This window comes from Clarias gariepinus, chromosome 4 (assembly GCF_024256425.1).
Source record: "Clarias gariepinus isolate MV-2021 ecotype Netherlands chromosome 4, CGAR_prim_01v2, whole genome shotgun sequence".
Lineage (NCBI taxonomy): Eukaryota > Metazoa > Chordata > Actinopteri > Siluriformes > Clariidae > Clarias > Clarias gariepinus.
In genome coordinates this window covers 4,902,501-4,929,609 of record NC_071103.1, presented here as the reverse complement: position 1 = coordinate 4,929,609, position 27,109 = coordinate 4,902,501, and the positions used below count along the sequence as shown (strand labels likewise).

Below are 27,109 nucleotides of genomic sequence, written 5' to 3'. Positions count from 1 at the left end.
ATGTTACCATCTGCTGATTTTATGGTGGTGTAATAAATAGATCTATACAAGGAGCATCTTAAATAAAGGTAATGTAGAGTGAAAACTAAGTTGCGAAATTTCCACTTCCTCAAATGTAATCTCACATCCTCAGTGGCATGTGCTGAGCAAGGGCAAGAATTTATAAAAATGTGATGATATATGGTTGAGTTGGATGGGAGAGGCTTCAATCCTTTAGAGCAAATGTTGGAGAGCAGACATGTCTTCGCTGATTAGCTTTATTTGTGACTTTAAAGAGAGTTGAGAGTTATTGAGACTTTTCACCAAGCTATTTTCTTTATTTGTTGTCTAGATATATACAGTACAAATAGTTCCTTAAGCGTGGGAGGTAAATGAGATAAGTAAAGAAGTAAGTGATTTCATGAGAAACTTTTCACAGTTTCATGAGTCGTTTGTGAAACTGTCCTGCTGTTAAAATGAAAAACAGCAATTCTACAAGTCTTTAGGATCACAAAGATCATATAGGACTTCCAGGATCGTGCCAATGGACCAGGCCTGTGTCTCACAACTGAAAGGACAGTGTTGTCCATTTTCATTGGTCAGCTCAGGTAAACCTTTCCAGGGAGATCTAAAATACGCAAAAATAGACTATTTAAACATTAAGCTTTTTTCTAAACAGCTTGAGAAATATGTTTGTGAGCTCTCTTGATGTACCTTTCCAAGTGAACATTATGCCTGGAGAGAATGTTTTTGGCCAGAATAACAGTCTGATTGTATACATCCTGGCCCATCTGCTTGGCAAAGTAGAGTTTGGCTCTTAGGAAATAACTGACCAGCCAAAGCCACTCCTGGTAAGAAAAGACAAAACACAAAAAGAAAGTACGGTGAATGTTCTTATCATACTCAATCATTTCCCAAGCATGCTGTATGTGCAGTCAGTGTGGTGGGATGGGAACATACAGGTCCTTGGTGGTAATTGAAGCCTTTGGCGACGTTGTAGTTGTTGTTGTCTAGGTCGATGTCATAGATGCCACAGTAAACCATATCACTGTTAATTTATAAACAAATATTAATATATACAGTATACAAGTTTTTTTTAGCAATGTATACAATGAGCCTAACCTTTTATCATTTATGTATACAGTTACTAAGCCATGAAATAAAAAATATATATACCGTACTTCATTTTATTTTAAAGTGGTTGTCCAGGTTGTTGAATTGCAAATACTGTAATTAACATATTATAAAACGCTATATTAATTATTCTACTGACTCAAGGCTTATTAACACATTTAGTTTGTCGAAATTGTTAATTACACTCACTCTGGATCCAAAGTCTTTATTCCCAGTGGCCCAAGCAGTTTCTTCTCAGCAATCTCTAAAGCTGCCCATGCTTTATCCAGAGTGAACAACTCAGGAGCCTGAAACACAGAATTTCAACACAAAAAGACATAATATAATGTACAAAGGGCCACATTAAAGGAAACTGTAGATGGTTTTCAATCCCAGTCCTCCATCAAGTCATTTCACTATTTACCCATTCAAACATCCATTGATACATCCGTTCATGCAATTCACAATCTATCTATTTTACCATCAAACTAGCAATTTATTTAACCATTTATTACCAATTCTACCATCAATCCATGCATCCATATATTCAATTCACCATCCATCCATCCATCCATTCATTCTACTGTACAACCCATTCATCATTGTCTAGGACCAAACTTTTTTTTTTTACAAGGCAGTGTACAATATTTGGGGCATGTTATTAGAGGAAATGAATACATTTTGGGGTGATAAAAGTCATTTTGCTCATATAGGGCCATCCTATATGTACTACTGTATTGTACTGTATATGCTTACCACCACCATAGCGATGGTAAAATTGGGCCGAAGCTGATAGTCACACCATGGACTGGAGGCACCATAGGTGTCTTTGTAAATGCCTCTTTTGTGCACTAGCTCGGGATGTTTTTCAGGTTTTTCCTTTGGATCAGGTGACACATAAAACATCTTTTCAAAGTTATCCTGGATCCTGTGGTTCCACTCCTCATACAACACAGTTTGAGTTTCACCTGTTGGTGAGGTACAATGATCCTTCCATTACGGTGTCAACCATGGTTCATCATGACTCTCATAAAAAGCAAAGTGTGCAAGCGTTTCAGCATTAACTGTTATAAAGACATACCATCTCTCTGAACACAGACTAAAGAGTAAGGGAAGTGACCGCTCTGATTCAAATGAGTCAACCAGCGCACGGTGGATTTGCAAAGACCCACAATCTCCACTGCAGATCCGTCTCTGAAATGTCAAAAAGGCCAGTTGCTTATTAAGTCCCTTATTAACCTCCCCACGCTAATTTAACTTCATTTATTATTGGACTTCTTGGAAGAAAAGAAGAACAGCTGTACCTGGGCGTTGCCGGTATCCCACGATGCCCTGCTTTGTCACTCTTACCCATTTTGTCCATCCATGTTCCACAGTTGAATCGATTTCCCCCATATACAAAGCCAGTTTCTGGGTCTACCTTAGCTTCAACATTAAATCCTGGGAATTATAAAAAATATATATATATAATATAAATTAAATATTATTAATGTAACGTATTTAACAAATTTCCCACTTGTGGGACTAATAAAGGTTTATCTTATATTTCACTATACAAGGAATATTTTTCTCCATTGTTTCATAAAAAAATAAAAACATACTGCTTTCTAATATTCAAAATTATATGTTTTAATGAATTCTCTATTCTGATTTGTCAGAAGCTGTTTTTATCTTTTCTATAACTCTGCATGCTCCCAAGAGTTTTATGCCTTACTAATCTGGCAGCTTTACAAGAACATTGAAATAGTTTCAAGAATTTAGCTAGCCTTCATCTCTCATTTTATGGTCGATCTGTGGCCCAGCGTTCCGCTCTCTAAATTGGATGCCTTGCATGTGGCGCTGCATTGCTTCCTGGATGACATCGTACAGGGGCTGCTCCTGGGTAATTATAAAAAAATTATAGTAGTTAAGAAAGAAGAGAAGGAGGAATTATAAGTTATTGACAATGCAATAAAGTAAATAATATCATTTTTTTAAAAGGTATATATTTCAATGTTATTATATATTAAAATATTATATATATATATATTTTTTAAAATCATGTATTTAAATACAATACCTATACCATAAGTTGCTTATTTTCCATGACATAATAAAAATTTCAAATCATTTAAAATAAAAATACAGTAAATTCCATTTTCCCAGTAAAAATCCTTTCACGAATCTAATCACACATGCGCTTCTTGTTTTGACGCAAGCGTCACATAATTACAACTGAGCCAACGGGTTTTCTCTCTTTTGTGCTGCGGAATTGTGGGTAATCGTCTCTCCTGCTGGATCTTAGTACTGGTATAATCAACATCCGTGTACGCATCTACTGTTTACTATAACACTGTGACCATGTGTGTGTGTGTGTGTAAAGCATATTTTATTTTGTGTCTGTATACGTGTGTGAAAAGCGCGCGTGTAAAGCAAAAGCAAGTCTCATTAGAGTGGTTAAAGATTTTACATTTTCTCTTTCTCTGTATCAGTCTGGTCTTTGTGTCTGTGTGCACGCGCGTCATTGGACACCGTGACCCCCGGCCCCCCAACACACACACACAGACCCCTCCTACTTTTGACTTCACAGATGCACAGACACACACACACACTCTTTCTCTCTACTCTACACAGAAACACTGCTCTGTCGCGATTCTTTTCAAAGGTAAAGTGCAGGTTACTTTACACCAGGGATTCCGTTAGTGTGTCACTCAATCCAGTGTCATTAAAGAGATTTCTTGTTTATTTTTCCGATAAAACAGTGTTTTTGTTGTGTGCGCATGTGTGTGAAAAAAGTGAAGGAAGGGTAACTGTGAAAGACGAGAAGGGGGAGAGGGGAGCTTACTTTAGATTCTCACACACACACACACACACACACACACACACACACACACACACACACAGTGCCTGCATGCACAAAGAGTAACACTTATCTTTTTTATTTTCCCCGTTTTTTTAAAGGTAAAATTATTTTTATGTATTTATTGTTTTGGGCTGTGGAACGAATAATTTGGGTTTCCATTATTTCTTATGAGAAAATTCAATTTGGTTTACGAGCGTTTTGGAATACAAGCCCACTTACAGAACAATTTATGCTCGTAATCCAAGGTTCCACTGGAAGTCATTGTAAAACTCACAAGAGTGTGTGTGTCTGTGTGTCTGTGAAGGCGAAAGTAGGAGGGGTCTGTCTGTGTGTGTGTGGAGGGTGGGCACGGTGTCTGATGACATGCGTGCATGCAGACACAAAGAGCAGGCTGAGCCTTGAGTAGAGAGAGAAAATGGATATATAACTTCTTTAATGATACTTGCTTTTGCTTTATGCGCGAGCTGTACACACGCATACAGACATAAAATAAAAGATGTTTTACGCACAACATGTGGTCACAGTGTTATAGTAAACAGTACCCGCATGCATGGATGTTGATTATACCAGTAAGAGACGCACACTAAGACCAACAATTCCGCAGCACAAGAAAAAGAAAAAATGTTGGCTCAGTTGTGATCATGTGACGCTCGGCATTGAAACAAGAAGCGAATGCGCGATACATGATACTCGGTACTCGTAAACCAAGACTTATTTGTTTTCCAAATCAAAATTCATTAAAAATCTTTGCTTGTCTTGCAAAGCCGCATTACTCGCAACCTGAGGTTTTACTGTATTTTTCCTTTTTTTTAAAGGTAAAGTGCAGGTTTATTTGTTTTATTTATACTTTATATATTATGTATTAATTATTTTTAGGTATTTATTTTTTGGGGTTGTGAAATGAATAATTTTAGTTTACATTATTTCTTATGGAAAAATTCAATTTGGTTTCAAAATATGAGCCTGGTTCCGAAACGAATTATGCTCAAAATCCTTGGTTCCACTGTAAAACCCCAGTAGCAACAAAAAAGCACTGATGTGCCCTAAAATGAGGATTTAACTTCAGCCCCCTAACAAATTAAATATAAATTGTAAACATTACACAATTACAATACATAACAATTTCTCTGCTCTTACCACAGCGTTTGCTGGCTGGGGTTCAGACTCATCTGTCGGGTACATGCGTGACACCGGACACGACAAGATGTCCACACCATTGGGGACTATATTGCAGTAGTCCTGGATGCACTGCAGCCACCACCACACAGCATCCCGGCAGTTGTAGCGAGCCTTTGTGCCCTCTCCAAGCAAATTGGGGATCAATCCATGTCTTAGAGTCCCAGCAAAGGCCAGGATAATGTTTCTGCAATCAATGTTCATTAAATAGTTAATAAATTATTACATTTAACAAATTTCATATTAATATCCTGGAACATATTATTGAGCTGATACAGCTTCATAATTCATCAATAATAATAATACAAAAATTTCTTAATGAGGTATTTCCTAGTATCTTATATACTCAAGACCTACAGTAAACTTGAAGTGTACCTTGCCTCTACATGTCTTCCAGTGATCAACATGAGACCACGCAGGGCTATAAACGTGTCTCGGCCCCAGCAGCGGAAAATTCCAGATGAGAAATGAGGCAAGCCTGTAGAAAGAGAAACAAAAATACAGAATGCTAACAAATTTTATTTTATTCATTTTTTTGCTTAATACTGTAATTCCAGTTGAATGAAACTTTTAGACAAAATTTGTACACCAAACATGTTGATGATTTAGCAGTAAACAGACACTGAATCTGGCCTTTAGTCATGGTACCTGCAGCCAGTGACACACAGCACTGCTCATTTTGCTTGGTGATGGTGTTAAGGCGATATGGAACATCCTGCAGGGCAGAAGAAAGAGCAGGGAGAGCAGGCACAGGGCCTGCACCACACATCTGCACTGAGCCCAGTGCCAGCTGCTTCACTAGGGTTGAACCAACTCGCACAAAGCTGTAACAATTTTAACAAAGCCAATTAGAATACACAGCACACAGACATAACAAAGCACCTCCTGCTCCATCTTCTCTTTTGGTATGTGAAGGAATGTGTTGATAAGGCAGGATCAGTGACCAGGTGTGTGGGTGTACTACTGGTTGTATTGGTAGTTAATGGATGGATGGATGGATGGATTAATGGATGGATGGATTGATGGATGGATGGTTTATGCATTAGATGGTGAATCAGTTAGTGAGACAATGGTTGTTGGATGCATGGTGGCTGTGTGAGCAGGTAGCATTTGGTAATGATGCTCAGATAGGTAAGTGGATGACCAGAGTTCTGAATGGAATGGACTGTTGTTACGATCGTTCAATAAAAGAAGTGATGATAGATTTAAGGGTGGGTAGGTGGTTTGGCTGAATGTTTACTGGCCAGTTGTTGGTCAAATTAATGGTTTGAATGATAAATACATAATTCAGTGAATTTGATGGTGTAGTGGTTAGCATTGTCACCTTGCACCTCCAGGGTCTAGGTTCAATTCCCACCTTGGGCCTTTGTGCATGAAGTATGCATGTACTTCCCATGCTTTTATTATCTATATTTTACAAGCCTTGGATTCTGTGAAACAGCCCTAAGTATCCTGGGATAGGCTCATAGGTCCCCTGTGACTCTGTATACAGGATAAAATGGTATACGTGACAAGTGAGTAGTGGATTGGTAAGTGGGAAGCTGATTGAGTAAGTGGATGGTGGCTAGTATATAACTTTTTTGATGGATGGATAGATGGATGGATGGATGGATGGATGGATGGATGAATAAATGAGTTGGCTGTTTCAAAGGTTGACAGGTTTGTGCCTTGTGTCAGTGGATTGTGGGTGGTCAAGTGAATGGTGGGACTGATGGATGGATACTATTTTTCACATACATGAAATCATAGTGTAAGTAAGCAGGTATATCTTAAAATGCTCAAAATTCAATAAATGTCAACATTAAAATAAAAATATGACAGATATTGATATACAGTTTCATAAAAGTGACAGATATATTAGTGGTACATCTGTCTTCTCTAAAGATATATTTTGATATTTTAAACAATGGGGGACACGTTGGTATACTGTAGGTGCTGTTAGTTAGTATAAAGATAGAAAAAAGATATAGAAACAAACCTTGACATCTTGTTGAAAACAACATCCACAGCTGTAGTATATGCTCCAGCAATTATGGCATCAAAGTAACATGGAATGAGGTAGCGTGGGATTTTCTTCAGGTAAGCAAATACAGCTTGGAACCATTTCCCCACCTAAGACAGTCAGAAAATGTAAGCCCAAAACTAACAGACACTCATTTTAAGAACATCGTCAAAAAACATATTTCTTGAGCCTTACCTCCTTTAGAGGGCCACCTTTATTGATAAGACGAGAGCTAATGTAGTCAAGCATCCAGTCACCTTCCCTCAGGTTGTTGCAAAAGGGGTGGCCTAGGTCATTCTTTGGCCGAATGTCAGAAAGCACTGACATGAACCCTGCATAAATAAAAAGGAGTCTTGTATCCAAAAGGGGAAAAAGGGATAGTTTATTTCACAGATTAGGAATTTGTAGTGTGGTCCTTGGTACCTTGAAGGCCTGCATACTTTAGGGTCATCCAGGATGGGATATTGTAGCATCCTCCACCATCTTCCCGCTCCTCTTCATTGCAGTGGAACAGCAAGATATTCATCTCAGCCAAAGACAGTTTGGAGAGGAGGCTTAAGTATAGAGGACATTACATTACCTTTACTGTAATAATGATAACAGTTAAATTTAAAATAGTTCATATAATGAGGTTTTTCAAAAGAATGGAAAATAGCGTAAATGTGGCGTGCTTACAATTCCAAGGAAAGTTTCAGGATGCCAGGAACATCTGGGTCAGTCAGACTGCCCACTTTGTACAGGCGATTAAACTGGTAGAGCTGCATACGCAGGAAGCCCACCAAGTCTCGAGATTTGGAGTCCAGACTCACCCTGCACAAGGATATCCACAGGCCATTGACAAGATAGTAAATAAATGAATATGGTAGCCATGATAGATCTTTTTCAGAGAACAGAAACTAAACATCCCAAATGTTGGCTGTTTGGCAACCAAGTGCAGAGCTATGGCCGAGTATACTCCAGATAGTTAGTATTAGATATATATGCATTTACCTGAAAGAGATCACGGTACCCGGGGTGAGACGATCAAACACAATCTTCTGGACAAACACATTACCACTATTTGCTGGGGTATCTCCTTGTTTTACAACTTGGCTGTCTTTAAGCTGGCAAAACAAATTCAGTACAATGCCACCATTGTCAGACTTTTTGTGATTCTACGCTTTTACTATTTTAGAATCATGTTTGCTCAAACAGAATACTTTGTTTGATTGGTATTGGAATGGCATTAAATGAACCTGCAAGTCAAGCAACAAGTTAAGTCTGGCTGAACATATACGTGAAAGCCACCCTTTATTTGTAACTTTTATGTGTATTTAAATTGTATGTATTTATATCAATGATGTTGGATAAGAAACCAGAAAAATAAAGACCTAAAATGAACCTTGTGCGCCACTTTGCACACTGTGTTTAAATTATTTTATATGTTCTGAAACCTCTTCATTGATATCATATACATGTTTTAATCCTACTATTCTATTTCCAATTAAGATAGTTTAGTACTGTTTAGAGTCAAGCCTCTGAAGCTGTTTACTAGACATTACAGCATGCCGTTCCTTCCCGCTGATGTAACAGTTTGATGGCATTCTGCCTTGGGGTTGCTGTGTTAGTCACTCAGGCTCAGGTTACCTGGAGTTGTTCCTTGAGCTCAACCGTGTACTCAGGCATGCCGTTTATGTACTTCTCATCTTTCACATAGGGCCCAGTGTCTCTCTTGACTGTATATGCCTCCAGGATCACCTCATTTATTTGGCCTGTGCAGTAGCAGCACATGAAACACGTCATACAACTTATGATATGTCGAAATTCAAATATTCATAAAAATTCTAAAATTCTGGCTGATTGACGTTTGATGGTATGCAGACCTGGTATGAACATCGGAGCTAGTCTTTCCTTGTAGTGGTGTGTTTCGGGGTTTTTGAAAGCTGTTCGAGACACAGTCACCACAGACTGGTGTGTGCTCGGACAATGCCTGGTTACAGCCACAATGTCTTCATCCAGCTGGTCTACATACACCTAAAACGCCAAAATTAAAGTTCCAGAAATTTTTCAGTTCAAATTAATAGGTTGTAAAATCCTATCCAGACCTGTGTAAAACGTTTCTCAGCCAGCTCATGGTGAAGCCTGTTGAGTGCCAGCTTCCCTGCCAGGATGCCTGACTTGAGGTTCACCTCTCCAGTACATGAAGGCAAGGCATCCGAGTTCCATTTGGGATACAGAAGCTCCTCAGTGATCACTGAAATCTGACGCAAAATTATTACGTAGAAAAGATTAACTCACCAAAGACTCAACGCTCTGTTAAATAATAATTTATTTTTAGATGAACAAATCTACTGCATTTTTAGATGAAAATAACATTCCTTTTGCAAGTCAAGGCTAGCTTGGGTTACTGTTAGCAAGAAGAGTCTTTTATGTCAGTTACCTGATGAGGAACCAGCTCGTCATATCCTCTAGTACTACCTGTGGCACAACACGCCATAGATACAATCGCAGAGCTTGGGAGGCAGTCGTATACAGACCTAACCTTTAGCAGATGAAAATTAAGTGGACATTTACCACAAGAAGGAAAACTGTTGCAAAATGAACCACATTTAATTTCTGTATTTCGCTTTATGTTATAAAAAATTTTTCTAACCTTAACAGGACACTCATTGTCATGGCTAACATCAAGGAACATAGCATGTGCTATAGCTGGAACCAAGGGTCTTAGGTTGGGCTGGAAGAAGGAACCAACCGGTTCTCCACCAAAGCGATACACCAACCTGCCTTCCTCGTGACTGTCAGCAGCACTCATTGCCTCTGGAGAAAAACACAGTCAAAGTTAGGAGACAGTTAATTCTAGTCAGCTAAGTGAACTTTATTTAAATGGATGGCATGATGCCCTGCTATGGCTTGCCTATCTTTTATGACTACATCAACATGCACTAGCACTTGTCACAGAGTTTAGTCCAAGCCACCTTCTTACCCACCTCATCCTGCCAGCCGATGCTTTATCAGCACTCTGCATGGATTAAGTATCAGATACAGATGGGAACCAAACTTTGATGAAAGATGAAAGACATCTAACAATGTTGGTGACCACTGGCCGTGGCCATAAGTTATTAACAAAGGGGTTTTCGAACCAGCTCTCCAAACTAAGGAACAACTTGTGTTTCAGTTTCTCACATTTCTAAATCAGTCAACTTTATTAAACTATACTTATCAGACTTTTAAAGCTAAAACAGAGTTTAAACAATATTTGGTCCCTGGTTCCTTTTATCCAGTGCAAATTGCAGGCCAGTAGACCAAACACGTTTGTAGAAAATAGCTAGTTCTTGTCTTCTACAAAATAGTGGAAAAGTTGACGAATGGGAATTAGTCTAGGATTAGGCATTGTCAGTGGAACCAGCACCTTGTTAGAGAAAAAGGATAGTTAAAGACTATTAAGATTTTATGTTTTCACTAAGGGCCAACACTGTTAACCATAGATTTTAAGACTGCAACAAACACTATGCACACACTAAGGGCCATAAATGTTTTTTTTAAGTTTGAGAATATTGTTCCAGACTTTAATTCCTGCAGACCAAAGCAATGTTCTTCAGGCAGGTTCCATCTTACCCGGATGTGGGAGGTAATGCCAGGGTGGGACCTGGTTCCTATGTAAAGAGCTTGGCCTGCTTTCACAAGTGATCCTTGCCATGTAATGCAGTCATATAGCCAGGCAGGAAGTACAGTTAAAGCACGGAGATGAAAAATGGAGATGAGAGCAAAATTGCAAAGGGCATGCATGGGGACAAGTTAGTACATTACAATTTAATTAGTACAAACTGCACAAAACAAGCACATGTATTAATTGAAAAAGATGTAACATCTGTTTTAACATTATGCACACAAAATCATTATCACGTATAAGCATTTCACCGTACCTCTTATGAGACTTGTAATTCCCAGACGGTTAACAAAGGTATTGTCAAGCTGGTCACTTCCTGTAAAGAGCTCGGCTATCACATACAAATTGGGCCTAACTGCCCTGGCAGCAGCTAACATCGCCTGAAACACAATATATGAAGCATCATAATGGGTTCACAATGTGAGTCCCGATAATTCAATTCAATCCTATTTATATAGCACTTTTAACAAAATGGTCATTGTTGCAAAGCAGCTTTACAGAATCAAAGAATTATGGAAATATGTTTAAAAAGTGTGAGGAAATACATATAAATTATAATTAACAGATTGTCCCTGATGGCGGCATGGTGGTGTAGTGGTTAGTACTGTCGCCTTGCACCTAGAGGGCACTGGTTCAATTTCTGGCCAGGCTCGATTTCTGTCTCTGTGTGCATGGAGTTTGCATGTTCTATCTGTGCTTGGTGGGTTTCCTCCGGGTACTCCGGTTTCTTTCCACAGTTCAAAGACCTGCAGATTAGGCTAATTGGTGTTCCCAAATTGCTTGTAGTGTGTGAGTGTGTGTGCCCTGCGATGTATTGGCACCCTGTCCAGGGTGTACCCCGCCTTGTGCCCTAAGTCTCCCAAGATAGGCTCTGGGATAACTTATAGGATTATTTGAGCACTTGATCAAGAATTTATAAAATCCCACCTCTGCCACATGTAGGGGTGTGGAATGGCAGTTGTCCAGCCGTACACCGCAGAAATGTTTAGCTGTTATCTCTGTGTACTTCTTCATGTGCTCCCACAGATAGGGACAGTCCTCAGGTTTATCACCATACCGGAGCTTGACATTGTCCTCCCAGCAGACTAGTTCTCTCCTCAAGTACACATTAGAGCCTGGCAGATGAAAGAATTAACAACTTCAACTAGAAAATCCCAAACACAGATCCAGCCCCCTGTTTAGGCTACTGGTCATTGGTGATTTCCAAGCCGTAATTTGCAACGGCAAAAAAACAAACTATAAGTGAATCTAGACTTTGCACTTCACCTGGTTCAGCAAAGTTCCGAAGAGGATCATCTGCCATGACCCATCCATTGTGAGCCTGGATGCGACATGCATCATCTGCATTCTGAAGCAGGAGTTCCTCCTTCTCCAGTGACATGTCATCAAATGGGAAGGTGAAATACCTGCATTGTAAAAAATGTTCCAAGCTTTGTTGAATACATTTTCTATTAATTAAGCAGCACAAACACTTACCTGGCTAACAAAGGATGGTTTTTGGTCACTAAGCCAAGTTTGGGACCCTCTGCTGCAAGACGCTCATATCTCACAGTCTCCACTATGCAGTTTACAGCCTAAGCAAAAATCAGAATGTCTTGGTCACTAAAGGTAGCATGGAGATTGTTTTTATGGATATAAAAACCGTGAACCAGTACAGACCTTCTCATGATTGTTCTGCATTTCCTCATAGCGCTCCATGTTCAACAACTCCAAATTCTCCCTGAACACACAGCAACACGTTTGTAGTGCTGACAGGCCATCCCTGTGATGTGAGTACAAAGACCTTTTACTATATTTTTATTAAAAGTTCATTAAGCTTCTGAACAACAAATTTGTAATAAATGTGTCTACATCTTGATAACTACATCTCACGAATTGTCCTGAACATACTGCACTAAGTGCAGTACATTTATCTAAATATAATTTCACACAATCCTTGAGACTTCTCTGAAATCAAGGCACATAAAATTGCTCTTGAGCACTGACCCTTGAGGAACTAGCCTGCCAAACATGTCCAGCGCCACCTTCATGTCCACTGTGTTTCCAAAGCGTTTAAACTCTGGATCCTGTATAATTTTCAGCTTCTGTTTCTTCTTCATTTCTGGAAAAGCTGGTTTGCCATCTACGATACAAGAACACCAGTCAAAATGATGCACTCATCTTTGACATTGTGAGCTTTGATATCAGATGAGACACTCACTGGCCTGCAGAAGTTTACTAAACTGCTCCACGGCTCTTTCCACGTTTACCTGGAGAAATTCCCAAAGCTTTAGTTGAGGGAAAACCTCATGCCACAGAAGTTCACGGAGTGTCTAGAAACAGAAAGGGCGGTTCATCTATTATGATTTTTATAAAATCACAAATCAACAGAGCTGTGTGGTAGCCCATAAGGTAATGCTCAGCAAATAATGATAGAACATTACTGTGCTCATGTGTAATCCAAACTCACACTGAGCTGTCTCTCATCATCAACCAAAGCTGGTAGGCCACGGTCATGGTATTTTCCATCAGCAATGTCACAGCTGAAGTGCCAGAGAGCTCGATCCAGTATCCAGGCGGGCTTTAAGTGTGGAGAATTCGCCAGGTTGTAGCCACACTCAGGATGGAGTCTAAGCCAGTCACTGTTAACTGCTACTCGAAAGGAAGAAAAGGAGTAGAACAGAAATTTAAAAGATCTGGCTATACGCTCTCTAAGGACACTTTAATAGGAATACCTGTTCATTCCTGTTCATTACAAAATGACTACTCTTTACAACCATGGTAAACAGAAAAGATATCAGAACACACAAATTGCTGAACATAAACCGGACAGATAAAAATTAGAAAAAGGATGCCCAGTCTGTTGAGTTTAGGTGAGTCTGTGATTCCTCAGATTCCTAGTCCTGGCTGACATTAATGGGACCCTGTATTCTGCTTTCTGAGAAATGATTGTCTGGTCACAGTGGTTTTCAATTACGCAACAGTTTTAGGAATAACCAAACCAGCATGTCTGGCCTGAACAACCACCATTATGACGAAAGTCTTTGTGAAATATTGTGATGTTTGAAGGGAACATTAAGAGAAGCTCTTGATCTGTAGTGATATGATTTTATACATAAAATTGCAGCATTAATTATCTTTATTAACTTTCCGATCTTTGAATATGACTCCACATCAGTTGCACCTTGCACGAAAATAGCATAACTTACATTCATATACCATGTGCCATTTTTAGATCTAGACAGAGGACATGCTTTAATCTCTGGTGGAGTTGCATGTCAGGATGAGGGCAAATGTGTGACCTTGTGAATGCTGCTTTTAACACTTTGCTCAGTGGATTTTAAGTCAGCAGAACTATATTTATCATTTAAGACAATTTGTCATGATCTTAGACAGATGTTCCTAAAAAGGATTTACTGGTCCAGGGTTTATGAAGGTCAGTTATTTCATTTGTGCTTCAGAGTAGGGTTACAGTTCTTGTTTTACACAGTATAGAGGGTATGCAATATGTGTGAAGCTTAGCATGAACGTTTCTTAAAAATGTAACTAAATTTAGCCTGCTTTATTTTTATAAAGCTAAAATGAAATTAAACATATGTGTAGCCCTCTAGGAGCCCAGATAAATAGCTTAATGGCTCCCTTAAAATTGACATTTTAAGGGTATTTATTACAAAGGTTCCAGTTTATAATCAACACCATAATGATTTTCTGTTAATTCACGCCAACAAACACATCCAGATGCTGCCTCAAATTATACTGTACTGTATAATGCATAGTCATGTAAAAACTTTCAAGGTCTATACCATGTGTATCATTTGCTGCCATATGGATCAGAAAAATGTACCACCAACTGAAGTTCAGCACCAACACCAAAAATAATGGAGCTGATTTATAAATGTTATGCAAGTTAAGATTTAAGAACTGTTAATTCCGTTAGTCATTTCTTTTTTTGGAAAACCTTTCACTGTGGATGTGTTTTTATCACTGATTATTAAAAATATCATGCAAAATGTGTGTATTGTGATCAAAAATTTGATCATATAACCCCAATACTATCATCCCTGCCCATTGCTACCTGTTAAGTTTAGAACTGATTACAAACTAACATTACTTAGGTACATGGCTCTAAATGGTTTCCCATGTATCTAGCCAGTCTTATGACCCGTTACAATCCGCAGCGCTCCTTAAGATCACAAAACTCTGGATTTCTGGTAGTTTCCAGAATATCAAAGTCCAAAAAATAGGGCAAAGAATTTTTATATTTAGCTCCCAAGCTTTGGAATAGCCTTCCTCATAATGTTCGGGGCTTAGACACAGTCTCCCAGTTTAAAAGCAGACTCAAGACACATCTCTTTAGCCTGGCATACACATAATTCATCTATTATCTCACACTTCAGTACATTTAAATGCACACTATCATCTAGTCCTGCTAATAAAATGAATGGTAACTGTGCTAATTCTTTTCCACCTGTTCTTTTTTTTCTACCCATTCTGAGGCATCTGAAGATTGTGCCAACTCCAGTAGACAGAGACCAACCCTGCAAAGACCTTAAAGCATCCAGAGAAGAACCACCTCCAGCCGGATTCTGGTGGAGCTAGACATGCTGCTCCCAGGCTCTCAGTGATCCAGATCCGCTCTGACCTCTGCACCTATCTGGCTCATCCTGGTGCTAAATTGGACTCCATGTTAACTTAGACATCTTCTGTTAATTGAACTTTTGGCTGCTTTTTCGTTTTTTCTTTTCTTTTTTTTTTATGTACACTGCAACAATAAAGCCGTTTGTTTTGGCCCCTTAAGGCATGGTTCTGCAGGGCCTCTGGGTGTGTGCTGTGGTGTCTGGCACCAAGATGTTGGCGGTGGATGTTTTGGATGCTGTGAGTTGAGTGGTGGGGCCTCGGACTGGATCGGACGTGGAGGCCAGGTTGGAGGCCTTAGGCTATTTCCCTGGTGGACCCTGTGCACGGTGCACTGTGGTGTCCTGGTACCTTTCTATTAGTGCCAGCATTGGAGCAGCAATCTGTGCTGCAATGGCTTTTCTGGGGAATAAACCCTGGTAGACTGGTCCCCACAGACACAGGCTCACTTTATGCAAGACTACAATTGTCTGTCACTGATCTGAAAGTTAAAAATCTTTAGTTGAAAAGCTCTGAGGTTTGTCCCATTTTTATTTTAGACCTGATAAAAGACAAGTGAAACTATTATGCTTCACAGTAAGAACAGGCATGGTCACGATACCATTTCCAATAACCTTTAGTAAGTTGGAAACTTTTTAAGTGCCTTGACCTCTCTTATGGTCTATTCGTCGTGAGTTATTTTTCAGTTAAAAGTCATCACTTCTTAAAGAGGTACTGTAAGATGTATGTGTTCTGATTATGCATAATGGCCTAAACCTTTAGGATGAACCTCACTTTACACTCACTCACCCTTACTCATCTTCTATATTGCTTTATTCTGTATTCAGGGTCGCGGGGACCTGGAGCCTATCCCAGGAGGCTTAGAGCATGAGGAGGGGTACACCCTGGACAGGGTGCCAATCCATCGCAGGGCACACACACCCACATACCCCCACACTCATTCACACGATTTGGGAACGTCAATTAGCCTAATCTACATGTCTTTGGAGTGTGAGAGGAAACCGGAGCACCCGGAGGAAACCCGCCAAGCACAGGGAGAACTCCATGCACCCAGGGACGGGACCCTGGCGGTGCAAGGTGACAGTGCTAACAGCTACACCACCGTGCGGCGTGCCGCCCACACTTTACACAGTGAGTTACAGCTTTTATGTTAAATAAAATCAATCCAGTATGATCAGATCAGAAGAGAGGTGGTTACCTAAGGTCACGCGTAAGGTTACAGAGAGTGTTGACATGCTTCCAGGACATTTAGAGGACGGAATGAAATACAGTAATGGCAAACATAATGCCTGGCTCTACTTTTAGAGTCAGGCGGTATTAATGAAATGTCAAAGTCCACATCATTGTCAAGCAGTAGTTCTTTGCTTGCCATGTAGTCGAAGTACCACAACATTCCTGCCACTCTCTTACATCTGTCCTAAAAATGTTGTCAACTAAGACATCATTTGGTCGCTATAGTCTGCAAAACTGACATCAACAAATCAATAGCAACAAGGCCTCCAGAATGCTGAGAATGTTGAATGAGAATGATGCAACCAGGACAGATGTCACTGCAACAACTCTTTTGCTCTGAGGTTTGTCCAACGTTGGTGTGTAGTTCGGCTTCTAAGTAGGTGAAAAGGGGTTTTTTCCTAGTTGATAACCCATGTGCTTGGGGAAAGTAGAAACTATTTGTTTCCAAACACTGTTTTAGTGGGTTCCCGGAGGATTAGAAAGGTTTACATAGTCCAAGCCTGGTCTGGCATGGTTAAACCAACTACAAATTGTTGTTCAAGTTACCCATGTGTGTGTTATACATAACATGCTGGTCTTTTTAAGATGTTTTGAGTCATGTACGTTTAGTACATGGATTTGTCAGCAATGAATCCCTAGGACAATGACAAAATCTTAAATATCAATCCCATCTCCAGTTTTACCACAAATTAGTTAAAATGTGTTCTTGCACCATAAGTGTATCGCTCCAGCTCTGTACCTGTATGGTTATACACAACGTCTGTGATGCAAAGCATGTTCCACTCTTTCCTGATTGTCTCTGTCAGGTTACCCACATCCATCCATGTATAATTCTTTCCCGGATGAGAGAATTCTGGGTTCAGCTCCAGCTGGTCAGCGATCGAGTAGCAGGAACGTGACTCACCCAACTTCTGCAATGGCGTCAAATGGATCATATTGTAACCTGGAACAAGAAGCACCTAGAATCTTCATAAAGCTGTATGATGTATAACTGTATTCTACAGTAGCTAGATGCCTGGCCAGTAAAACTCTATTACCGCCATGGAATTCATTCCAACATATCAACAATTTTACCATCAGGACCACTACTAATAGCACTTTAGTCAGTATGATTTCAGCATCTTCAAGCCAAATACACTGACTTTGCAGAACCTCACCTGTTTCCTTGGCCACTCTGAGTCGATCTATCCATTCATCCAGTGGCCCAAGGCACTTAGTCAGGTAAGTCTGAGAGGTGATGCTGTCCAAAGGAAGTATCTTCTGTTCATGGCCCACTCGTAGCACAGGCTCCACCACAAAATAGCCGCCACCAGTTTTCTCCTCATTTCTGACAGAAAAGCCATAGATAATAAAACAAAAATAAATAAATAAATGATAATATCAATGATAACAGATTGCTTGTAAGAACTTCAAAGATTTAACAATGCAAAGACGTTCTAATACCCACCCACATCCAAAGTAATACTGATAGGACCCAGCGATCTCAAGGTCCAGTTTGCAGTACTTGTCCGAGTCATCCTCCTTCCCACTTGGGTTGATCCACTCAAGGACACGAAAGCCACACCTGTCAAATTTTTGCTGTGGTGCAGGGTAATTGGTGTGGACATAAACATTCTTCCCCTGTAAAGTTGGACCTAATCGGAACTGGAGCTCATAGCCTTAATGAAGCAAAAAAAAAAAAAACATAAAAAAACTGGATAATGTAATTTGCAATCATTTCCATCCTTAAGTTAATGCTTATCATCAATAACCAAACATCGTGACTCAATATATCTGTATTTGCATAGCATATTTACTTAGCACCATCTCTGTATAACCTTACAACCAGTACAGACACTGGAACAGAACAGGAAAGCTAAACAAAAACCAAAGCCTGCTGCTAAATCTGTATCTATGTGACCCTCCCGAGACACGTTTAGGTAGTGCAACATGCAAGACACACAAATCCAAAGGCTTGCATTTCACAACTTGGACAGTCCCAACTACTGAAAAGTAAGGAGCAAACCTTAGGTTAGTAACTATATCTGTTGTAAATAAGGCCTTTTTGGACATGCAGTAACATTTTCCTGATCAAACCTTGCTCCAGGCGAAACAGAGTCTTCTCCGTTCTCTCCATGTCATTGAGCAGGAGCAGCCTGGCCTGTCCACGGTGGAGAATATCATTCTTTTTTTAGGTTGCCCTTTACACGTAACCGTGTGTCTGCACCGGCATGATAAAGCAGGACACAAGGGAACAATGTTCTATGGGTTGATATAGGGAGACACATACAGGCTCGTGTTGCATTTGCATGCATGGCCTTCAAATATATATCTCCACTAGGAGCAAGGAGCTCAGGAAGACAGCAGAATCAAGGAACAGGAATCAAGTTTCCAAAAGACTCTGAGTGTTTTATTAAAGATGATCTCATATTGGAGGGTAAACCCTGATATTGATTAATTACTCGGAGACGGCTCTAGTATGGACATGTAGTGTCCCTAACATGTCTAAACAGGGTGTTAAATGTAACAACGTGCATTTTGCAAAGCATTTACGTATTTTAAATTATATAATATATGCAAATGTATTTATTAATTTAGTCTATTGGATCCCTGCATAGTTTGTATGAACTCATACTTGACATGTAATGTAATCCTAGCTGAGAAATACGTCAAAACCACACTATCTACCTCGATGTAATCTACCGGTTTATGCCAGACTGTGCTTTGTTTTTGTTTTTTCTCCTGTAGAATCCATTCCTGGTTTGCAGCAAAGTCGCGTTCGATTTGTTGATTCACGTGATTTTTTTTTTCTTTGGAATTTCTTTCTCCACTCCATTTCATAGGAATAGCCCCAATTCCTATCTACCTATCTATCTGGAGAGATACGAGGGTGAGTCAAAAACTATTCGTGCTCCGGTTATATTAAAACTTCTGTTGACCGCAGTGTCCTATTTTTGCGAAAAAAGAGAGGAGTGCAGTGTTTCGTTTTTTGCGATTTAAGAATGTACCTGGTGCTGAAACAACTCAGGTAAGAGCATAAACAGAAGTGTTTGGATATCTGCAAACAAAATTTGGACTGATACTCTAAGGAAAGTGAAAGTTTCTTGAAGAGAATCATTACTGGTGACATGAATTCATCACTACGAGCCTGAGAGTAAACGGCAGAGTATGAAATGGAGAGAAAAGTTCAAAAGTCAACCATAAGCAGGAAACTTGATGCTTACAGTTTTCTGGGATTCTTAAGGGCCAGTATTGGAACATTATCAGGAAAAGGGTTCAATAATTAACAATGCTCGTTATGGTAAGCTGCTTATTGAACAGCTAAAGACTAAACTTCAGATTAAACACTGAGGTCTGTTATCTGAGGGCGTTATTATCTTGCATGACGATGCATGTCCACACACTCCTGCCCAAACTATACTCCTCATCTCGCTCCATCAGAGATTCTCCTCTTTGGTGCCCTGAAGTTGGCCCTATGACGACGAAAATTAATTTCTGATGAAGATAGATAGATGAATGATTGGTTGCTGGTCTGAGGGTTGAGAGTTCAATGATCGCCACCCCTGGGTCACCACCTTTAGGACCCCTTACAACCCAGCTACTGCATGCAGTGCCAGTCCCAAACCTAGGCCCAAGGATATGAAAGGGTTGTGACAGGAAGGGCATCTGGTGTAAAACCTGTAGCAGATCTTGTGGATCCAATGATCCGATGTGGTGACCCCAACAATAAAAGGGACAAAAAATACTACTATTTATACTACTAAAATAAACTACTAAAACTAATACTAATGATAATGACACTTTTCTCAATTTATCAAATATTTAACAATAAACATATCTCAAGTCACTTTCTGGTTAGAAAAAACTGAAAGGAATTATAACAAATTTTGCTCATACAGAAGAAATCTACAATGTAGTATAAACTTTAGATCAAATTAAATACCAAATTAGGATGTTTGGTAGTTTCATTTTCTCCAAATCCAAATTTCTTATATGTCTCTAATTATTATTTTTATTTAGAGTAACCACATTTATGCAGTAAAAGACAATTTAGATTAAGAAATACAGCAAACATTTATGACAAATTTATGCAATAAAGACAATTCAGATTCACAGAAATGCAAATTATTGTGTTTCACATGCATCGACAATGAAAAAAGGTTTAGGTAGGCTTTGCCTACATGCAACATGACTGAGTCATGTGTTCATCAGTAGAGGCGTGCAGCTTTAGCAGCTCTGCTGTATCCACTGAGGGCAGGGGGTCTTATGTAATGCATCCCATAAATTAAATAATGGTACAGAGCACCAAAAAACACTAAATGATTGTCGGTAATTTCCTATTTCCCCAAACATTGGGCTGTTGCCCAGTGGGCCAAAGTCCTTTTTTCAGAAGAAAGTAACTTTTGCATTCCACTGCAATTTCTTCAATTTAGGTCCCAGAGTCTGGAGGAAGAGAGGAGAGATACAGAACCCAAGCTGCTTAAAGTGCAGTGTAAAGTTTGCAGTCAGTGGTGGTTTGGGGAGCCGTGCCATCTGCTTGTGTTTTATTAGGTCCAAGGTCAGCGCTGCCATCTACCAGGAAATTTTAGAGCACTCCATGCTTTCCTCTGCTGACCAGCTTTATGGAGATGCTGATTTCATTTTACAGCAGGACTTGGCATCTGCCCACACTGCCAAAGGTACTTTAACCCTGTGCTTAATTGGCCAGCAAACTCGTCAGAGAATCTATGGGGTGTTGTGAAGAGGAGAATGCAAGAGATCAGACCCAACAACACAGAAGTGCTGAACGCCACTAACACAGCAACCTGGGCATCCATAACACCTAATCAGTGCCACAGACTGTGGCTCGGCTCTATGCCAAGGCTTATTATTGCAGTAATTCATGCAAAGGAAGCCCCGATCAAGTATTAAGTGCTGTACATGTTCATACTTTTCAGTAGTCCAACATTTATGTGTTAAAATTTTTTTAATTAATTTATTTATTTTCTAAGATACTGAATTTTGGGGTTTTACTAGCTGTACACCATAATGATCAAAATTAAAAGAAGTAAACACTTTCTGAATTGAATTACTAAAATAAAATAACTTTTCAATGATATTCCAATTTATTGAGATGCACCTGTAGATACTTTTTCAATGCAGTGTATTTGGAATTGCACACAATACACAACAGAAAGAAAAAGAAGTGATACTGTACCACATAAGATCTGTTCATTTTTATTGATTCGCATCTAGGTTTCATTTCCTATTTTCTTTTTTCACCTTTATACAATGACTCAGAAAAAAAATCTACAGGCCCCTCAGACAATAAGAGTTAATACACCTTGCGGGCCGTCTTCGAAAGAAGAAAAAAATAAACTTGCAGCAGAAGACAATACTGATATCCTAGTTTATCCTTCTATACATGTTATTTTATAATCAGAATAAATTTCATCTTCATTTTTACAACAAGAACGTCTTATGTCTACTCGTAGCTAAAATTCGGATTCACAATTTTTCTAAGTGACGAAGTGGAGCGCCTGCTCCCGCTCCTGCTTTGGACGTTTTTCAAGTGTGCGAGTGCAGATTGACCAAAAGTAGAACGCTGTATATATATACAGAAATCAATCAGTATCTTTATACATATTAAGATATGTGTGAGAGAGAAAGAGAGAGAGAGCGAGAGAGCGAAAGGAAGGAAGTCACACACACTAGTCAGCACATCCAAGCAAAAGAAAGTGAACTGTTCAGACCATTTTGAATAAAGAGCTAGATTGCACAACGCAGAAAATAAAGTGTTGCTTTTGCTTTTTGGAGTGTTTTAGAGTGTTAAATAAAGCAGGAACCGCAGGATATCACAGAACAGACACCTGAAACACAAGACCGGACCGTCTGATGTCATTACATTTGATGTGACTGGGATTTAGTCAAAAAGGGAAAAAAAAAAAGTAGTGACAAATTGTCATACTCCTGGAATTTACACATCTTAGCACTTCATTTCACTTTACCGTATTTTCCGGATTTTGTTTGCATAAAGAAAAAAAAAATCTACTTTGTTTATTGCGTTACATTACTGTACCCGCCTTGTTTATGCTATAACTTTTATTTTGTCAAATTATCCTGAAGTAGAATATCTACTGTAGAACCCCTAATAAAAACAGAATTATTAAGGCGCACAAACTTATGCATTTATTTATTTCTTTTTATTTATTCTTCGCAGCACCTGCAATCCGGAAAATACGGTACTACATTAAGTGTAATACTGTACATCAGCTCGTAGTCAAGCTCCTGAAATCCTCAAACATTCTCTCACACACGTGACAGTGGAAGACAAGATTACACTTTTCCTTCCATATATAAAACACACAGAAGAAGTAAATCAGGATGAGGAATCAGTCTGTAAAGGATTGTTTCGAGGTCGAAGATGGAGAAAGAAAAATGTTTGTGTGTGCGGATTTGAGTGCCCGTGTCTCAGTAGGCTCTCCCAAGTCTTTCACGTCCATCTCCGCTTTGTCCGTCTCATCGGTTCAAAATAATTTAATCAGAAAATAAGCTCTCGTCGTTCCAGCCGAGGGATCCGTCTTTATCAAAGTTTTTCGAGTGCAATCGTTTTCTTCAGCTTCCGCATGTGGAAACGGATATAATTTCTATATTTATACTTATACACAAAGTCGTTCGATGCAAACGAACACATTTTAAATTTGTCCCAGAGGATGTCCCTCATAGGACGTCTCCGTTCACTCAGCAGGAAAGCACATGTTGGCTCAGAGCCACGCCCCTTAACCTTCACGACGCGCCGTGGCTCTCGGCCTTCTGCTTCATCGTAAAAAAATACATAAAGGGAAAACAAAAACTGTTCACACACACAAAACTCGTTATCAGCTTAACAAGATAGATCATCACACTCGTAAGTTATGACATCACAAACACACCCTTTCAGGCCACATCATGTCCCTCACATGGGGTTGATCACAGAGCTAAACTTCAAGTCAAACAAAAACTCAAAACAACAACTGTACTTGTGTGTGTGCGCGTGCTAACATAAAAAACAGTTAAACAAAACAAAATACATCCACTCCAAGTAGTTTATGCACGTTATATTCCCAGGAGGCACTTACTAGACGTATTCCTCTAAAATATTAGACAAGTCCTCGAAATGTTGCACCTAGAGAACGAGTGTTTCTCATGCTTCAGCACAGATTTTATTATTTCAATTGTCCTTTATTTTTAAGAGGACAGTCAAATCGGCTTTTAACTATAATAAACAAATGATAACCGCAGTGACCATGTTATTGGTCGATACTGCTCGTCACTGTCGTGCGAGTTTTAATAAAAAAAAGTATTCACAGAGACCTAGATATAGATCATGGACACTTCTTTAAGAACCAGAAGTTTAAACAACAAGAAGACTTGTCCAGGGATTTAAAAAAAAAAAAAAAAAAAGAAATATGATTGAATATAAATACTGTAGCTTATGTATGTGTGGTGATAGAAATGCATAGTGTCGCACTACGGCTCATAAGGTCATTAATACTGAAATAGCCAATTAACGCATGTGCGTGTGTGTGTGTGTGTGTGTGTGTGTGTGTGTGTGTGTACACACACCTCTAAGGGTTTGAGCCCCTCACTCCCTACAGGGAAGTCACAGGAACAAACATACACTGTTTCCAAACACACGCACGCACACAGACACACTCTTTCCTGAAACGGGGCATGACGACAGAAAGCAGAATCGTAGTCGAGATAGAAATGAGAAATCTATATCCTCTCTGTTCGTTGCACAGCCTTGGTGCGGTCATGTGTTCAGGGTCTGTTGTCGTGGTGATTACTTGACCTCCAGTATAGAAGGGTTGGACTCCATGATTGCTACGATGATGCGGTCGATGTAGTCCTGCAGCCGGAAGTTAATCTCTTCCTGCTTCTGGATGGCCTCCATTAGCTACGCACAAAGACACAAGGATGAAGATACACTTTTATTTTTATTTTTTTCTTTTAAATGCATTCGTGATGAGAAGGCTGTTTTGTGCTGTGACACGCACCTCTGCGCGAGAGACATTGTTGATCTCTGCGGCCAGCGACTCGGACAGAGATTCGGTGAAGAGGCTTTTGGCTCCCTGAATGCTGAGGTTAATGATCTGTCCATTTAGCTCATCGTTTTGCTCCTTCAAACTGCGGTTATCCTGGAGAGAGAGAGAGAGAGAGAGAGAGAGAGAGATAGATAGATGATTCAGCAACCAACGGTGTTTCTTTTCACTTTTTCCATCCCCCAGGGAAAGAAAGACGCTTTTTCACCTGCTTGAGACGTCGGATTTCCTGCTCCAGCTCATTCTCTCTCATATGCGTGTTGTACTCCTGCAGTCCGGCGGCGGGTGAGCGGCCTCGTCGAGCCTCCGTCTCTAACTTAAACAGCTGCAGCATTTCCAGCTGCTTTCTCAAGTCCTCGATCAGCTACACGCAAAGAGGCACACGGAAAAGTCAGATATAGACGTAAGAATAAAGAGAGAAAACAGGAACAGTAATATAGATAGAGAGAGAGAAAGAGTCTGGAGGTCATGTGACCTTTAATCCATTACCTCCTGTGTTGTCTCTTTTTCTTTCTGGCTGGTGTGTCGCTCATGGCTCAGCTTATCGGCCATCTTCCTGCGCGAGTCAGTTTCTTCGTTAAGTCTGTCGGTTATATCGTCAATTTCATCCTGGAGCTTTCTCTTCTCCTACAGAAGCAAAAAATGTTTTTATTTATTGTGCGAATACAGCAGGATCCATGCATTACCTTGGCATCCATGACTGAGAAGCAATAAATTTACGCAGTTAAATAATAACACTGTGTTCCGTGGCTCAAAGAACTCCTGTTACTTGACCGGACACTGTAGTGTGTATTAAATAATATCTTTATTAAATACAAACATTTATAAAAAACATTATATGTAAAAAATTTAAAAATAAAAAGAAGCAGCTGAATTTGCACGGAAACTTTGACTAATCAAGGTAAGAATTCATCGGGGCATCAAAACGATGATTATGCTATTTCGTGTGAGTGTGTTTTATATACCTCTTCCAGTCTTTCGATGTTAGCTCTCAGACACGGAACGCATGACCTTAACTCACTGTTCTCTTCATCCAACTGATGCAGCCTGCACACACACAATGTGGTTATTTAACAAACCTGGGAAAGGTTTTACTTTATTTACATGTAAAAAATATTTCCGACCACCAGGCGGTAGCAGAGAGCAATACAATACAAATGTTAAAATGCATAGAAAAGTTCACATTTCTCTCTCTTAAAATAAACACTAGCACAAGCAGAAATCTCCCACCTGGCCTGCAGGTTCTCGATCTCCAGCTCTCTCTCGCGCTGTAGCTTGCTCAGAGCATCCCTGTGTTTGCGGGCGAGTGTGTTCAGGGTCTCATCGGCGTGCAGCTCCTGCTCCTTGAGCTGCTCCTCCAGAGCGTTAGCGCGATGCACCAGGGTCAGGTTTTCCTGCCGCAGACGAGCGTGCTGCTCCTCGCTCGTGGCCGAGTCCTTCTCCAGCTCAGACACACGCCGTTCCAGAAGTAGCACCTAAACACACATACACACGTATGTAAAAAATTAACCTTGGATTTTTTTGGTCAAATCACCTTTAATTAACGAACAGAAGCTGTACCTTATCAGTGATGTCACTATCAGCAAGGTCCAGAATGTCCTGGCTCAGATCGCTCATACCATCTAGACCACTAGACTGTAACAAATGCCTGAAATGCACAATCAATCAGACGTGAGCTCAAATTAACTAACACACTGACACACTTTTAGATCGACTAAAAACTTCAGAAGAGGACGTTCTCACCTTGCGGCTTTTTTACTGGACAGTCGCTTGCTGGAGCTGAGAGTGGGACAGAGGAGGGAGGATACAAGAGAGAGAGGGACAACAGGAAAATTATGTCAGGAAGAGAAACGGATAGAGGAAAGGCCTGAGGATGATCCCCTTATCCTCAACCCGTGACTACAGCGGCGGGTGAAAAACAAGCAGGAGGAGAGGGCTTTTTTGATTGGTCAGCTCTCTTTATCAAGGCTGACTGAACTCGTGAAAGTCTAATAACAGCACGAATAACAGGAAACAAATGAATGATAACCAACACCAATTACAGGAAGAAGTGCTTGGGTTGTGTATTTACTCCCCTTTATCCAGATAACATCATCAAGGGATGATTACTCTAATCGTTAGTACAGTCTGACCAATCAAAATCTGTAAAAAAATAAAAAAATAAATAAATAAATAAAATACAGTTGGCAGATAAATCGAAACCACTATTTATTAAGCATGCACAACCATGTATAATACAGTCCAAACATAAGAAACCTCTACCAAGGCTACCATGTCTCATATTTTTTCCCGTTCTCAGTCAACTCATCTTCTATACCGCTTATCTTCAGGGTCGCGGGGACCTGGACCCTATCCCAGGAAGCTTAGGGCACGAGGCAGGGTACACCCTGGCCAGGGCGCCAATCCATCGCAGGGCACACACACATACACAGTCATTCATGTAAATGTGAATAATCTGTTCC

The 27,109-nt window shown here is 39.9% G+C and overlaps 2 protein-coding genes across 4 annotated transcripts in view; both read right to left on the bottom strand.

Annotated features, from left to right (window-relative positions):
* Positions 1–286: 286 nt before the first annotated feature.
* Positions 287–18,757, bottom strand: LOC128519721 (glycogen debranching enzyme-like). Its single transcript, XM_053493546.1, has 33 exons — positions 18,682–18,757; positions 18,053–18,263; positions 17,763–17,932; positions 17,345–17,548; positions 13,208–13,389; positions 12,959–13,070; positions 12,745–12,880; positions 12,418–12,520; positions 12,235–12,332; positions 12,025–12,164; positions 11,686–11,873; positions 11,015–11,138; positions 9,745–9,908; positions 9,532–9,633; positions 9,197–9,352; positions 8,975–9,125; positions 8,739–8,863; positions 8,103–8,215; positions 7,788–7,922; positions 7,536–7,666; positions 7,308–7,444; positions 7,089–7,222; positions 5,759–5,934; positions 5,486–5,588; positions 5,072–5,297; positions 2,859–2,970; positions 2,397–2,532; positions 2,174–2,286; positions 1,849–2,060; positions 1,303–1,400; positions 940–1,027; positions 694–827; positions 287–607 (listed from the first exon to the last, which is right to left on the bottom strand). The coding sequence occupies exons 1-33, from the start codon at positions 18,719–18,721 to the stop codon at positions 472–474; spliced, it is 4,590 nt and encodes a 1,529-aa protein (XP_053349521.1). The 5' UTR covers positions 18,722–18,757; the 3' UTR covers positions 287–471.
* A 3,028-nt stretch (positions 18,758–21,785) lies between these two features.
* rab11fip3 (RAB11 family interacting protein 3 (class II)) overlaps positions 21,786–27,109 on the bottom strand; it is a 24,913-nt gene continuing 19,589 nt past the window's right edge. For all 3 annotated transcript variants that reach the window (XM_053494334.1, XM_053494335.1, XM_053494336.1), the window contains 8 exons: positions 26,391–26,426; positions 26,208–26,295; positions 25,878–26,122; positions 25,613–25,694; positions 25,137–25,274; positions 24,856–25,011; positions 24,603–24,743; positions 21,786–24,502 (listed from right to left, as the gene is read on the bottom strand). In XM_053494334.1, coding sequence (XP_053350309.1) covers positions 24,389–24,502; positions 24,603–24,743; positions 24,856–25,011; positions 25,137–25,274; positions 25,613–25,694; positions 25,878–26,122; positions 26,208–26,295; positions 26,391–26,426 — 1,000 coding nt within the window. In that variant the 3' untranslated portion in view covers positions 21,786–24,388. The remainder of the gene's footprint in view (positions 24,503–24,602; positions 24,744–24,855; positions 25,012–25,136; positions 25,275–25,612; positions 25,695–25,877; positions 26,123–26,207; positions 26,296–26,390; positions 26,427–27,109) is intronic.

What these genes read in the sequence shown, in the direction of transcription:
- LOC128519721 (XM_053493546.1), bottom strand. Translation starts at nt 18,721, where the DNA reads ATGGAGAGAACGGAGAAGACTCTGTTTCGCCTGGAGCAAG. An exon ending in AGCTCAAGGAACAACTCCAG is followed by an intron (nt 8,216 to 8,738) that starts GTAACCTGAGCC and finishes TTGTTTTGCCAG; the next exon opens with CTTAAAGACAGCCAAGTTGT. An exon ending in AGTCTGTGTTCAGAGAGATG is followed by an intron (nt 2,061 to 2,173) that starts GTATGTCTTTAT and finishes CCTCACCAACAG; the next exon opens with GTGAAACTCAAACTGTGTTG.